Source organism: Strigops habroptila, chromosome 15 (genome assembly GCF_004027225.2).
Source record: "Strigops habroptila isolate Jane chromosome 15, bStrHab1.2.pri, whole genome shotgun sequence".
NCBI lineage: Eukaryota > Metazoa > Chordata > Aves > Psittaciformes > Psittacidae > Strigops > Strigops habroptila.
The window spans coordinates 2,707,844-2,724,545 of NC_044291.2; the positions used below are offsets into that span (position 1 = coordinate 2,707,844).

General features: G+C 40.4%; 1 protein-coding gene across 5 annotated transcripts in view; it reads right to left on the reverse strand.

Annotated features, from left to right (window-relative positions):
- Nucleotides 1-16,702, reverse strand: part of DENND1A (DENN domain containing 1A) — a 196,999-nt gene that overhangs the window by 8,571 nt on the left and 171,726 nt on the right. Inside the window, exons 20-22 of one of the 5 annotated variants that reach the window (XM_030507232.1) lie at nucleotides 13,297-13,356; nucleotides 8,752-8,840; nucleotides 466-594 (exon numbers count right to left, since the gene is read on the reverse strand). In XM_030507232.1, the coding sequence (XP_030363092.1) occupies nucleotides 466-594; nucleotides 8,752-8,840; nucleotides 13,297-13,356 (278 nt within the window). Of the gene's footprint in view, nucleotides 1-465; nucleotides 595-8,747; nucleotides 8,841-13,296; nucleotides 13,357-16,702 lie in introns of those variants that run through there. The other 4 variants (XM_030507233.1, XM_030507234.1, XM_030507235.1 and 1 more) reach the window with 4 other exon arrangements.

Consider the following 16,702-nt stretch of genomic DNA (forward strand, 5'->3'; position numbering starts at 1 on the left):
GTGACTCCCCATCATCACTGAGGATGCGGTACTTGACAGAACAGAGACGCTGGGATCTAGCAAGTGGAAGTAGGAAAAGCTGGTGGCTGCACTGCAATAAGGCTCACAGGACAATCCAGAAAGCACGTGAGCGCTGCACAAGGCCAAGTGGCAGAAGGTGTAGGCAGGAACACAAGCAGCACATTGCAACAAAGGGCAAGAGGAAGGGTTACGTCCCACAGAGCTTGAGCTGATGTGAAACCATAAGCTCTGCATTGCTGTGTAGTGTTTCATGCAGGAGTATGCTTTTGCATGCCACTAAATATTCAAACAAACAAGCAAGAGAAATGCTGAACATTCATCAAGTGCTGTACAGAGACCACGGGAGCATTTCCAAGATTCCCAGCACAGGAGCAGGCACCCTGACCAATGCAAAAACCATTGTTTGGAGACTGAATTAATACAACGGAAGAATAAAGGATAGACCATTCAAAGGGAGCAGAGAAGAAAAAGTTTTCAGAGAAGCCAGAGACAGGATCCTCTTCCTGCTGAAATTCATCATCAGAAGAGTCCTCAGAGAGGAAGACTGTATAGTGTCGCATGGGCTTTACAAGGCTGAGGGAAACAGGAAGAGAAAAGGAAGTTATCAAGTTGTCACAATCAAAGCTCCAGAGGAGAGAGAAACCCAGTGGTCCACAGGCTCGCAATCACTTCCTAGCGTGACGGGCTGCACCGTCTCTGCAATCACTCTGCAGGTGATTGTGGAGCTCTGCTTTTCAGGCAGAAAACACAACTCTTCTAAAAACATCTTAGGTGCCATCTAGTTGGGGAAGGTACCAAGACCTGCAATCACACCCACAGTGCAAAAGGAGCCAAGGCAGAAACCCACCAGGTCTCTCTTTCCTTCCTCTCATCACCAGAACAATGGAAAAGAAATGGCTAGGGTTATAAAAGCAAACATTCTAGCTGTCTGAATGAGGTCTCCTCCCAAACATCTCCATTTTACGAACCACACACCACTGATAATATCCTAGTTATTGTAGTGAATCAAAACATACAACATAAGTGACCCAAAGCAATACACAACTAGTACTGGAGCCTAATTCTGCTACTACTGAGCTCCAGAATAGAATTCTTCAGAGCAAGTAGAGTCAGGCCCATCATGTGGAACAAAGGATAGGTGCTGATCCTGTAGACATCACAGAGCAACGCAGATGTATTACACCACCACGTATGTTCTAGGTTAGACAAGGATATGCTGAAATCAGAACAGGACCAAAAACATGGATAGAAAGAATTGAATTTGAATTGGATTTGTTGCCTTTAGAGCACAGTACTAACAAACTACCTTGAGCGACATTTGAATTCATGGTCAACCTTCACTCTTTTAGTTCTTTTGTCTCACTTACTAAGTAACTATATAATAAAGTTATGAAAATCAGTCTAAAGGAGTAGGTCAGGAAAAAGGAAGTTGGACACAGCAACAGACAGCTCTGAGGGCCCGAGCTGCCACCCAGAACAAATGTTTACCCACAATCAGGCCAGAGCTCATTAATAAAAAGTCTAAAATAGTGGTGGCAGTGGATACTGATGACAGTGTTAAATCCTAGTCTGAGGCACCCCAGGTAAAGCTGTGGCATAGCTGTTCTTTTCCTCTCTTCTGCTACAACAGGCATCTGGGGAAAGTGAGGTGAGGCCACTGCCTTAGGAAAAATCTGCTGTAACATTATTTTTAACTCACACCTTTTTATTTTTTCCCAAGAAAGTGACTATTATCCAAAATTTTCAATAACAAAAGGCTCCACCTAAAATAAATCAGAAATCAAAGATACTTTAAAAATATTTCTGTTTTAAACTTACATACACGTCTTTTTGTCTTAGGAGAACAAATTATCATTTAACATGATTCCAGAAAATCTAAAATTATTTCCAGAAATCAAGAGAGATACTGAATTTCTACACATCTCACCAATACACAAAACGTCTGGTAACTGCACATAACAAATGTATTGGTGCCGTTGCCCTTAAAGCATTGCCTCTGATACCTTTTGTCTGCCTTCACACTATGCTAAATTCAAATGCTCTGTGTCTGTGTGCACGTATTTATTAAACTGGAAACAAACTCCGAAGAAATAAGACAGGATCTTGTTGGCCAGATCATCAACTGCACTTCAGTGCAGCTCAGTGCAAACAGGATTATGTACAGAGCAAGTTCATATGTACCGCGTTTGCTGCTGCTGCAAGATTCCTTAAATGAAAGTGGGATCTCCTAATTAGAAGAAAGAAAGCGCTTACGTTGCACTGTTGGGGTGCTCTGTAATGACTGTGGTCCAAGAGAAGGGATGAACAACCTAAAATTGTCCAAGTTTAAATTTTTTATTAGCTCGAGGCAGTCGGATCCAAAAAAAGTGCCTATTCCCTCATTAACCCAATTCGGGAACTCTCCCGCCGTCTGCCACCCACCACTCGCTCGAATCCCCTGCACAAAGAGCTGTCTCCGAGCAGGCAGGTCACAGCACGCCCGGCTACGAGGCAGGCACGGCTGCAGCCTGAGAGGGAAAAAAGGATGTGTCCGTCACCGCTACAACCCTCATCATCTCCACATGACTGCACCAGCTCCTGCCTACCTAATCTCTTCGCTGAGTTACCATGCAGATGACTTGCTGATCTCTTTCTAATGTTTAGTTTAACATGTCTTCGGTTAGCACCAGCATATGACAGTACTGACAGCCGTGGCTGTTCCTTTTTAAATATCATGTCAGAAACACAGCGCAATAAAGCTGGGGATGCGCTCCATGGCTCTGCGCACCATTATGATAGTAGGGGTTTCTTTTTTAATGAGGAAGATCTGCATCTCAGGAGCTTTTTTCATGTGTCAGGATGCATGGACAAATCAGCAGCACATCACACTGGCCAAAAATGAAATGCTGACAAATGTAGATATTTCAAATTTAATTGACACCTAAATGTACTTGAGATAGAAAAAAAAAAAAATATATACAGAAAATGTGAGTACAGGGGATGGGAATTAATAAGGAGAATTCTGTAATAATTTAAAAAGATATTTTGGTTATGACAAAATTAAGTTTGTGTATTTTAACAACCGTGTTGCTTTTTCCTGATTAGAGAGATTATGGTACATAGGGGTAGTATGCACTTGTTGTCATTATTCTCCTAAAAAAGGGCTTCCCAAATTTAAGGGAGGATTATTTTCTTTTTATTAATATTTTTTGTAAAAGAACAGCTCTACAGCAGCTCGAGGGAATTAAGGAATTTGTCCTTCTTAGACAGTAAAATGAAGAGAATAAGGAATTTGGATGCACGGGCTTTTTCTTGCCAGTATGAAATAGGAGACTTGGGACTGAGGGGATTACCCAGTAACTATTCAATGTGAACAAAGCCCAGACCTATCGCTGGAATTCCTTCCTGCTTACTCTGAATACTCAGGACGCCCGAGTGCGAGCTAACACAAATAGTAAAATATCCATTTGATTTTTAAAGTGCCACTTTGTATCCTGAGAATGTTCACAGGAGCAGAGTATTTCCAGAAAACCAAAAACATTAGCATAAAGGATATTTTTAATTAAAACAACGAAACAATTCGTATCACAAGCCATCCAACCAGACAGCAAAAAAGCACCAGCTTGCGATCCCGGTACTCAGGAATGGCAGTAACTAATAGTCTTTATGAACTTTTTACAAATGTTCTAGAGAGCTGGAAATACTAACAAAGAATTTAACGTGGGAACCAGCTGGATGACACCTCTGCCTGCACTGACAGATCTAGATGGAAGGTTCTACAAAGGCGTTTCACGTTTTTGTCCTATTACTCGGTACTAAGGATCTATTCACCCATTTCCCCTGCAGCGATCTCATCCCTTGACAAAGGCAGGCTGTTACATTCATACAGTCGGGAGGTTCACTCCAAAGTAGACAGCGGAAATAGGCCCGAAAATTAAAGCTTCTTTTAAACCACCATACTGGCAAGGTGGGGGAGCCCGGACGAAGCGGGGCTCCCCAGGGCAGCCCTGCCTGCCTTGCGCTGTGGTTCGGGTTCAGCAAGGCCTGCAAGAGCACCTGATGGCTCTCCGGGTGTTTCTTTCCTGTTTGCTGTCCTGGCGCCACCTTCATTGTACCTAGCTTCCCCTACACCAATTTTCCCAAGGGAGAGGAACCAAAGCACACACAGCGAGCCCTGGCTGCTATACCCTGCAGTATTTTCTTTCCGATTCCAGCCATCCTTGTTCATATGGGCACTTGCCAGCTCAACTTTTTTCCTAACTAAAGATCTTGCTTGCCGCGATGCCATGGAAAACCTTTACCATACACACACATTCTGTGTGGCAGAGCTCCAAAAGCCTGGTTACAACAACTGGAATTTAATATGCTTTATGAGCCTGTATCATTCAACCCTGCCATCATGCTGACTTCATACTAAATTCAGTGTAATAACCCACTATTGCACCGCAGCCTATTTTCATTCAGATGATACAAGGGAAAGCCATTAGCTTCTCTACTAAGTCCTACCCGACTTGTGGAAAGCCATAATGAACTGCTGCAGCACTGACATGGGTTTAGCCAGCCCAAGAGCCTTTTGACATGCTGTTAATTGTGAGCCTGACCCTCTGATTTCCTATTTTAATTTCCTCCCACTCTGCATGCCCTGGAAGCCAGCTAGTTGGTACTTACAGAAGACAGATCCTAGAGCCCTCTGGAAGCCTATTCTACATTTAATAGGAAATCTTGCTGTGGTGTAAAAGAGAGCTCTCAAAAAACTGCCTATCTGTTAAAAATGCAACATCGTATTTCTGTGAACAACTAATTTGTATTTAAGGAGCCATGTCCCACGTGTCTAGGATTGCCCCAGGTGGTAATCCAAGCATTTTCTGAGCTCTCATCTAAAAATCCTTCCTGTTATTTTATAACTAAAAGACTAAAAAAAAATTTCTACATTTTAATTTCAAAATTTGAAGAATGACAAACATCACAAACCTTGAATTATTGATTAAATTGTAAAAAAATAATCTTCCTATTGAAATAGGAAAAAAAATTAACTGAACGATTTGATGAGGGAAACGACAGCTCTTCCACCAGCTCTTCTAAATATAGTGGTTGAACAAGAGACATTAGCCATCATCTCAGCAGTTCTTTTAAGTCACTGCTCCCACCCTCCTGTGTTTTAATTGAAGACTGATTAGAAAATGAGCACACATACCCCAAACCAACAGTTTTCTTTTATACACATAAAAAAAATTTACTTATGTAACTGAAGATACAAGTTTCCTTGTATCATAAGAAATGTATTAACAAATGTAACAACTGAAAGGACACCTACATATGGGTTTGCTTTTCAGAGGTGACAAGCAACATTACAAATGGTGAAGAAGCTGCCCTGTGGAACATGTTCCCTGGGCTCCAAGCATGTCTGTGGTTAGTGGTACCTGTCCCAGGATCCTGCCTCCACAGACTGGAGGGAGGATGCAGAAGGGCAGCCTGGGTTGATGAGTTGAATATGCTGGGAAAAGTCTCTGATGCCTTCAGGTTGTCATTCAAGACCAAAATGATAGTGTTAGTTTTACATACATACAGAAACTTCTCATTGAACAGAAGCTCCTACTCACAAACATATCCCACATGTGAGTACTTGGAAAAAGTAACTGGCTAATAATTTGTTTTTGGAACCAGTGCTATTAATTACTTATTTTTTGTAAAGTTCAGTTTAAGAAAAGCACCCTCTCAGTGCTGCTGCTGCTTCCATAGAACCTACTCTGATCTGCGGTAGGGGTACGCCGAGGCCACCGAGTAATGAGTGAAGACACAATACTGTGGTGCTTTCATTCACAAAAAACAAGGGACTTTTTAAAGAGACAACACCTGGCTTTATGTTTTCATTTCAGAACAAAAGAGGAAGATTCTTACTGGGACACAAAAAAAGAAAGTTTGCGAAACCTGTCATGAAAATCTTTAATTACTATTTGAAAATATACTTTTCCTTTTTTCAAACTGTCATTTTGAGATAAATAGTAAGGAAAAAGGTCAGGATTATTGAGTCATTACCTATTTTAAGGGCATTCACCTGAAGTTATTTCTTAGGTTAGCCATTTATTTGAGCTTTATTTAAATACAAGGTTAGATATTTCCTCCACTTGTACTTCCAAACTCACAACTTCAGTGTTGTTATCATCAGTGTGTGTTGTGTGTCCTGGCTCCCTGCTGCCCCAACTTGGTTTTGTTAGAACACCCTAAGCAGACACTTTACAGGAGATGTAGTTGAGTGCCATAGACTGGAGGTAGTTCTGTCAAAGTTTGTTTTGCCACCTGAAGCTGATGACAGGAAAGAATGAAAATACAATCAATCCTGCTGTGACACTGCATCTGAACTGGATAAAATATTGAAACCGTGAAACATCAGGAAGAGACCACAACTGGTACCACATAGCCAGTGTCAGTGGTGTGAGCACATTACCTGGTATTCTTCCACATTTACAAGACAGAAAAATCTACCAGTAAAATGCTTGTGAAGCAAAATAAGTCAGTGTACAGCTACCAAGCATCTTCATTATCTTTTGTAGGTTATTGTAAATTGTTTTCACAATTATTTTTAGTAGTTTACTCTGTGAAAGACTCTAAACTTAACAGCAATAAATCAAAACAAAGTAAAATAATTTTAATTCAGTGTGTTGCTATGTTTATAATTCAGGTTTATGTTTATTTCTGCTCTGATACAGGCACGAATTGAAAATACATGTTAGCTGTAAGCCACACTGGAACGTCAATCCAAACATCCATATTTCTTCACATGAAACACATGTAATGGTTAAACTGACTCAATTACCTTTCACCTACTTGCAATGAGTCATCATATGAGATACTAAGAAAAAAACCTTTTATTTTAAGAATTGCTATAATCTGTGCGGGGCCAGGTACCACCCTGTAACCACACAAACCCTTCTGCAGGATTTGCAATCTGCTCCACAAGAGGGCAACCAAATTCCACTACAAAATGGATAAATAACCTGGTAGAATTGAACAGTGACCATTCGTTTAAGCTAAAAGCCAGAACATCTCCCCATGCTAAAGTGGCAGGGAAAAACCAAGGCATGCACTTAACTTTGGGGGGACAGGGGGGGACCCAACCTCTACCTCTTATTCCCAACCTCTACCCTGTAACAGTGATGACAGGGAACTGGTACACATGTGGGGAAAAGGCACGTCTAAGGAAACCAACCATTTTTCTTGTTATGGGATTTTAGTATCTTCAAATACAACAAATACCCTGTAACCTTTATCAGCTAAAGCATTTCACTTTACTGACAATAAAGCCACCACAGTATGGGACATAAATAATCCAAAGTGACTATGACATATGCTATTACTTTGCGCTGCAGGTAGAGATGACTTCCAAGGAAATCTTTGTGACAGACTAGGTCTGTGCCACCGTCTTGCAGCCCCTGAGTGTTCTGCTTTTAGTCTTTGAGCAGTTTCGTGTGACTTCCCATGCTGAGGCTGCACTGCCACAACACTGGATATTTGGAAAATGCTACTCCACTCCCTGCTGAAGGACAGCATCGAAGCTGCTTCACACATGGGGACACTAGTTTAATCTCGCTCCACAACCTGGAAAAGGTGCACTGGCTCTGTTACCTACTGTTCTTACCTCTCTGCTCAGTTGTTTCCTCTGGAGTGCCAAGCAGGTCTGTCCCTGCTCTAGCCACGTTTTTCGCAATACCTTATACCAAGATCAACCGCTCCAAGCAAAATGCACAGGTCTTACACTTCCCAAATCCTGAATCAAGAAGAGGAAACCTGCTTATTCAGCCTCCGTATCCAACCAGAACATAGTGCTGGTGAGTCTTTTGTACTTCTGAGCAGTTGAAGTAGCTACACTCAGAAGAATCCAATTAATTTTAAAACCAAAATGCATACTGATGCAGCCTACACATATATTTATCACACACAACAGTGTCTTTTGGGCTGTATTGGTAAGGTTCAACATATCCATTCTCTTTTCAGGTTTTCACTTGATGGCCTATTGTTAACCCAATTATAGCAACATGTTAAGAATATCTGCAACAACACACAGCACTGTCTTATTTGAAAGAAGTACTTCAGTATATGACATTCATGAAACTATCTGGAAAAAAAAATCTCTCCAAGGTAACAGAATATATTGTTCCTATGACCAAGAGATGTTGGAAACCAACACATTTTATACATGAGCAGTAGGCTACAGCAGTACAACTTATTTGGAACATTACCCCTGTTTACATCACAGTCAAATCTAAGAAGGTGGTAAATTTGCTAGTACTGTGCAAGATGATTAAGCTCTATAAGCCTTCACTATAGAGCTCATTACAGACCTGGTAATGGGGGACAACCCTTACTGCCATCACTATGAAACAAATAATTCTGAATCTTCCAGATAAAGCCTGGCAAGAACAGTGGATTTGCAGGGAGGTGGCTCACAATTTCATTCAAAGCATAGTTCAAAACAAAACAACAACAAAATGAACAAGCCTCCAAAATCTAAAACTTGCCCAGAGCAGGCTGCTGAGATGCCTAACCTGGCAATCCAGAATTTTCCAAGAAGTAGACATTGGTTTCTTGCTTTTTCACACTTCCTCTAAAATGTTCCAAAACTTAAAACCCAAATTGTTTCTTAGTTAAAAAACAACCTTTGATGTGTAGTATTTTTTAATTTCTCCTTTGGCTAGTTCTGAATACACCACTTGCTGACACAACTAGAGAGAAGCAGAACAGCAAAGTACTTACTGTTCTGGACTGGAGACTGAAGTCCTTCGTCCTTCCACAGCAATATTACTCTTAGGTCTCTTAACAACATGAGGTCTTGGTGGGCGAACCTATGACACACACACAGAGAAGACATTTCATCAAACAGATCAAACAACAGACATGAATAACAAAACATGTGTAACCACCGTTATCTTAAAGGTATCCTCCATTCAGAGTTGCTTTAAATGTCTACTTTTTGTTCCACAACAATGTTACAAATTAATGCAGATATACAAATGAATAGAAAGTATGAATATAAACTACAGGGACCCCCAATTTGTTTAAGGAGAAAAAATCCCCACGTTTTTGACTAGCAAATGAAACATATATGCTTGTCACTGCCTGTTAGCTATTAGCAAAGCAACAGAAATTTGTTCCACTGTCCTGTTTGGTGCAGGCTAAATTTCTGATAAAAAAATCCCTAAATGTGAGCTTCCTGTTACACAGTTTGTTGATAGAGTAAAACTGGAAACTCCTGTGTGTTGCTGTGTATTATACTGGAAACTGGAGTTCAGCTTGGACATCATGATCTTTTCATCCTCTTGTTCATAAGAACCCAACTTCTCAAGTCAAGGCTTCTGTGTAAGGCAGCACTGAAAAATTTGTACTTAGAATAAATGTTGTAACATAGCTCATTCTTCATTGAAAATCTGCTTCCTTTCAGCAGCTGAAGAGAAACCCTTGTCAGATGTATTATCGTTGTCACCCCTAATGTTATGTTAGTTTACCTTTTGTTGTCTGTAATAAAATCTAGAGCTGTTCTGTGGAAGATGATGTTGCTGCCAATCCAATCTTAAATCACATATCCATCACCTTCTAATAGTCAGAAATCAAGCTTAATTTACTTACATTAATTGCACAAGCAAACAAGTTTTACTTCAAGGAAAGGCATAAGCGCTTATGATCACTATACAGGCAAAATTTATGGATGTGCCTACCCACGCTAGTGAGTAATCCTGTTGATGAACTTATCCCTATGAACCAACTGTGGGAATGAACATTTAAAGCATCAGGGTCAGGCTGTACAAAGAAGTGTTCCAGTTTCTGTTAAGCAAGTACTACCTTACCTGAAACGGAGTCCGATTTGTTGGCTTAGCTGAATGCTAGTTTCAACAGAAATCCCCAAAGCCCTCAAATAAAGTTAGGAATACAACTCAACTCCTGACCTCCCTGCGCTTGTGCTTCCTTAATAGCCACCATATAAAGGAAGCTGTTAAGGCTGACAGTGTAAGCGCTCTTCGGATGACTAATGAATTTGTGTGCAATGATAGAACAGATGCAGATTTCCTCCCACCTCGGCAAGTTTTTGTTGGTTTTTCTCTGGTTTTGTGTTTTTATTATTTCGGGTAGGGTGCTTCTGGGCTTTTAGATTTTCTTGCCTTTTCCCAGGCACATAAACCTCAAATTTTCTTGCCAGGAAAAAGCCACCGTATTGTGTGTTGTGGTTCTGCACTACACACCAGTATGCAGAAGATAGCAGCAGGATTATTGTACTGAATTTTCATTTCAAAGGAAATGGTGTACAGCAGATACGATGAAGAAATCCAGAGATGTATTGCCACTATTTCTTAGGAAAAAGGGCTTATGAAAAGGTCAGATGTTAAGGTCTTGAAGATCAGTCCCCACACGAGGCTGCTCCTCTCTACAATAAAGACGGCTTAAGAATGTGAATTTATGGCAGGAATGGAAGGATTAAGTTTGTGGCAACTTCAACTGAACTTGCAACGTGGTGAAACATGGGGAAAAGAACAACAGAGCTAATTAGACGAGCTGAGCTGTCAGAGTGCGGCAGAATGGCTCGGTGCCAACAAACAAAAGGAATGGGCTGGCAATCAGCAGGATCGATGAAGAATACTGCTTCATTAGGGTTGATAAAACAGAGAGAGAGAGACCGAGAGAGAGCCAGTGCGTGCAGGAGAGGGGGGAGAGGAGCGAGAGGGACGGGGGGAGAAGAGAGCGAGAAGGGGAAAGGGAAAAAGAGAGGAAGAAAGAAACCTGTTTAATTAAATCTGAGCTGGAAGATGATGTGTAAAGCGGGCTTGTCATCATGCTGTGAACACTTTCACCTTTTGGGTGGTTCCCCAGGGGAGTGAGGGTGATGGGGGAGAGAGATGAGAGTTTGGGATGGCTCCAGGGGGCCACCAGACCAGTGAAGTGCAGGGTGACATGCTAAGTAGGATTTAGAGCATTGTTCATGGGGGACTGCAGGGAAAGCCAGGAATCAAGCCAATTCCTTGCTGGATTTGGAGCCTTATGTAGCCAAATAGGCAGGGTTAAATGCTTATCAAATGCAAAAGTATGAAAGAAATCCAATTACATGAGCACACTGCTAAAAGAGTAAAGGTAAACATCCAGTAGAGAAGGGTTAAACGTGCTTATTACTGTCCCCATCAACTTTATGCATAATTATTATATTTTAACTTTTTCTAATTGAATGAAGTTTCCAAACAGCCACTATTAATCCAAACAGATCTCTATTAATTATAAGCAACAACCCTCTCTTTCTCATAATACCACCACAACTCTTTTCCAAAACAGCAGAATGTGAAGACCATATCTGTTCTGCTTCTTTAACCTTTCTTTGGTCTGTGTTTTTGTTTTTAGTATTAGCAATGACTCATATTGGAAGGACTAGTGCCCATGGATTCCTCCTCCTAACAGATAATATCCTGAAACTACTAAGGATTTCTCAGGAATTCTGGTATTACATGGACTTGGTTGGAAGAGCAGGGGGACCTGGTCTCCTCTTTCAGTGCTTGCTGGAAAAGCCTGGGATAAATTACTTGCCGATACCCACCTCTGTAATATATGCCAAGACTAAGAGAGGGAAAAAGCAGTCTGCACAAAGTATTATTTACACACATAAAAATGTGTTTCAACTATTAAAAGCCAAATAACAGTTCTGAACAACAACAAATTTATGTATATTTGGTACAAGCATATTTTTGGGAGTGATTATAATCATTTGCATTTATCTTGAATTTCCTCTTGATGAATGAAGCATTTCTGTTCCACTTACTGACACAGCTAGATGAATGCAACAGGAGCTTTTATTATTACATTTCCAACCTTTTATCAATCACATTGGGAGCAAAGACAGTTGACACAAACACATTATAGTGAGGACTATTAATGCACTACAGCTGGGAGATTAAACAGTCTTAGCAGGACTTTGATGTAAAATAAATCACTCAATCTGAACAATATCGTTCAGTAACTTTTGTACAGAAGAGTCACAGTGTGCCCTCGTACACCTGCCAAACACAAAACAAGAGGGCTATGGGAACCCCATAGCACCAAGGAAAGTTTATTCCTAGTGTCTCCCACATCAATTACATTTAAGAGAACACATATAAGCATAGTCAATGCTACCTTTTAAACACAGAAAACAGAAATCTTCAGAGCAGGAATCCATACAAGTGACTCTGTTAGGCCAAACACCCAGAGTTAAAAAGAGGGAGGAGAAGAAACACATGCTATTGAAATGTAACACAGGAAACATGCACCAAAGATCAAAAGTTAACACACACCCGAGTGCACTTGTTAACCAGTTGCCTGCTCATCCAAAACATATCTTTAACAAGTTTTAGCAAGATTAAATTTGAAAACTTGCATTTTTTTCTTATGCACATACATGTATGTATTATGGAAGCAAGGAGTAAGATGTATTTGCCTTTGGGGAAACTGCATTCACAAAGCAACAGTCCTAAATAGAAATAAGTATCTTCCAAGGCTGTTGCAAAACCCAACACCCCTTCTAAGCTGATAATGCTTGCCTGTACTACTAAAAAAACCCAAACACTGGTGCAGCAGAGTGTCCAGCTTTAAGCCATCTGGTATACTTAATGTGTGACAACTGTCCTACAGTTAATGTTTTGAATGAAAAACTGCTGAGAGAAGGTATCCCTGCCTAACACAGTGCAGGTATTGCACTGAGAATACTGTCTATGTAGCTCTTCTCTTTCAGAGCCACTTCCTCTGGCCAACATGCTGTGCTTACATTTTTTACACTACGTTACACAGAGTCTATGTATATCATCCATAATGTGGTACTAATGTTCTACCACCCTAATACAGATTTTGCTTTCTTCATGTGTATTCATGCATCTATTCTATGGAGAAAAATTCAGTGTCCCAAATTAATTTTAAGTCTCTTCAGACTTCTGCTTCCTTTCATATTCGAGGTTAGTGCAAGTCTTCAAAAGTTCACTGGCTAAAAACTTATGCTAGCCTAGCAAGACTCTAAGAAATCACCGCAAAAGTAAAACCAAATATTGCAAGAGAGCAGCATCAGTTACCTGCAGAACTGACTGAAAGCTGCAGAACTCGTCAAAGAAAAGCAGAACAAACGCAGGTCCCAGGGCTGTGCCGCAGCAGAGAAGAAGGGAGTTTAGGAGCATAATTCACACATTGTTTTTTTGCAAAGTTTGACAATCCAAACTACCAAGGTTTAGTAATGCTACTAAGAGCGTAATTCAGGCAGTGTTAAGCTGTGGCAGTGAGACAAAACTACCAACTACTCACGGGCCTAGACGAACGCTGTATCTTTGGAGGCGGTGGCCGAGGCGGACGGAGTCTTTGCTGCTGCATCAAAGTGGAAACTAAATTAAAGTTTTCACCTACATGAAAACACCTCTGATTTTGTGGCAAAAGCAGTATGAGTAGATGACAACATGAGAATTACCTTAACTTCATACTCACCTCACAAAATGCAATTTTTCTTTTTTCTTTTCCTCTTTTCCCCCCCAAAACCAGTGACAAATCTCATGACCTATAGAGTGCCACAACAGGAAAGGTAGCTATAGCTGCCTGTTGACATAGGCTTAACATAAATCGAAGGTAGGAGGATCAGCACTCCAGACCAGAGCATGCAAAATTTACTGAGACAACAAAATGCTCAAGGTGGATTCTTGGACCTCAAGGTCCAAGCGTTCTAGACAACACTCAGGCAAATGGAAAGAATCCTGCAAAGCAGGATATTCAAAAAAGCTTTCACTAAAATCTCGAGTGGTTTTAGTGCTTGTGAAAACTCATGGTAAAGGCCTCAAACCAGCAAAGACTTTTAAGAGTACAAGTAAAAACCCTAAGTCAATTAAACTTTCCATACAGTTAAAGATGAGCACATGTTTAGATGCTGTACTGGACTAAGGTTTAAATGCAACGCCTAGAACAAAGCGTCTACTGTCATTCTAAAGAAAACTAAAAGCCCTATCACCAACAATTCCAGTGAAGACAGAAGAGTGCATGAAGATGCTTGTTTTGGTCTCTCATTTTTAAAATTAGCAGTTGGCCAACTCACTGCTTTGTAACAGCACTGGAGCTATTCCAATCCAGTTGCTTTCGACTGAGTCAGCAGCATGACTCTCCTTACACAGATGGCATCTCAAGGTATACTCTGTTAGACAAGGAATCCACTGGCAATTAACGAGATTCTAAATAAAACCATCCTACAGTACAACTTTGATATTGAGAATGAGATCACAGTTAATGTCCTCTCTGTGGCAGCTTGTGTACGTGTATTGGCACTTCCAGAGAGCAGTGGAGTCCTCAGTGAGGAGGACACGGGAATGTCTTTGAATGCCGATTACTGCATCACTGCTGCCCCAGCCCGCAGTGCCTTCCACAGATAAAACCCATCAGCCATACAGAGAAGGAATAGGAGCCGGCAGTGGGAGTCAGCTTCTTCAGACAGAAAAAGAGAGCTTATGCAGACTACTGTAGTTCTCTCCTAAAAAGATTCCAGATTCATACCTCAGAAGTTCTTAACTTCTTACTAGCATAGTCTTTATTCAAGATTGACAGACATTCTTTCTCAACTACCCTCACACTGTGTAATTGTGCAACTCCAGCCTACCATTTTCCACACCATTTTCATTCTCTTCTTGCAGCTTTTCAGACTTTTCTTTCAAATTTCCCATTAAATTATATTTTTGCATCCATTGGGTCATTTCTCCTTACTTATGTTGTCAGTGAAGGAGTGCCAGACTGCACACATGTACTTGGCTCAGCTTTCTGGGATGAGGGAGGAAAAAAAGACAACCCACAACCAAAAAAGGACACTTGGGATGGAGAGCCAAGGCCAGAATTATTCCATGTGATAGCTTCCCTCTGCATTTTCCAAGAAAGCAAGTATGAAAACAAAGAGAACAAAGAGAGACATGGCAGGGTGGCGAGCTGAGGTGGTTGCCATTAGCCTTACTGAGCTGTGTCTCTTCTGTACCTTGTATTAATCCGTTCAGTCACAGGAGCTGAGTTAGGCTGCTGTGTATCTTCCCATCATATCTGCTCAGGCTGAGAGCACAATCTTAAAATATACCTAACTTCTGTTATGCACCACAGCATCCTTATTTGTCCATTATTCTTCAGAAGCATAACGAAACAGGTGAAAAACCTGAAATCTGCACTTTTCTAGTTACTTAAGAGATTCACTTACTACCTAGCAGTTTAGGCAAAGTATCTGATGAAGCACAAAACCAAGATACAATTATTATTCATTTATTCTTTTCAATTTTTTTATGCCTCCTGCATATATATTTCCCCTTGTTTTTTTTTCTCTCTTACTTAACTAGAAATTGTGAGTATTTCTATATTAGAACATTCTCAAGTAGGTTATTCAGGTGGAAAATTCAGGTATTTTCCTGAAGACATGGCTAGCAGTGTCTGCCTTGATTTGGGAATCGCCAAAACACACATAGCACTAATATTTCACTCCCATTAGTCCTAAGTGGCCAACAATTACAAGTCAGACCTTAAAACATCATGATGTTGGCCTAGAACTGTATATATTTTTTCTTTCCTTTTGTTTCTGAATGGTAAGCATAAGCCGATGTTGCTTTCAATTTTTTTCCTCAATTTGAGAGGGTCAAAAACTCTCCTCTTTAATATGAGCTGTGATTCTTATTTCATTATTCAACTCTAGGATCAAGGAATACTGAAGACAGACTTTGTCAAGGTTTATGATATACACGAGTTATCTACACTTACTGAGGTTACCTCAGCTTCCATTTTATTTGGGCTTTGTGAAGTGACATAGGAGACCAAAAACCAAAAAATTTCTTTACTTGATTAGCTCCAATTCAGACTATTTTTTAACACAATCTAAACCCATAAGCTCAGCTGTGATGTCACACCTGCAGTCATTTCTTCCCAGCATTTTCCTTTTTAACTAAGCTTTCTATTGGTATCACCATTGATTCATCTTCCTGCTCTTCTAAACTTACTTTTTCATTGACAGGACTCTCCTCTTCCCTTACTGAAGTTATCACACGACAAATCAATGCCACACAGACTGACATCTTGAATTCCAGATGGAATTCAGTCCAACCACAATTTACTGATAAATCCATAGCTTTGAAGAGTCATAATCTAAACTCCTTATGGACCTACCTTAAGAAAAAAATCATCATCACTCAAATTCATGACCTTGCTGCAAGATTTACCAGCGAAAGAAAGGATGGATAGCTGCTATCTCACTGACATCTGTTGCATCAGCATCTTGAGAAGCTTTCCTCAGACAGCAGTTAAAATTCTACATCTATCTACTGAAAAGTTTCTTATTTCTCCTCCAGAACAGCCGGTACTTTTCTCTGCAAGTGACAAGATACCAGACAAGACACATGAAACACAAGGTGAGAATGTCCATGAGACATTTTTGATCACACAGAGGCAGTTTTCTCTGGGTGACGCTTACAGGCAGACCTACTCAGCAGCAATGAACTACTCCTTTGCAGGAGCTAATACGTTCATAACCTTTATCCTTTATTTTTTCCAACTGAGATTTAAATATCACATACGATTAAATTAAGCCTTCATCTCTGAGGAAAAAAATGATTCTATGTGTTTCCACAATAAAGATACATACAAAATGCTGATTTGGGAAGAGATTAAAGATGTAGGAACTTGTGCATCTCATGGACTTTACAGTCATTGT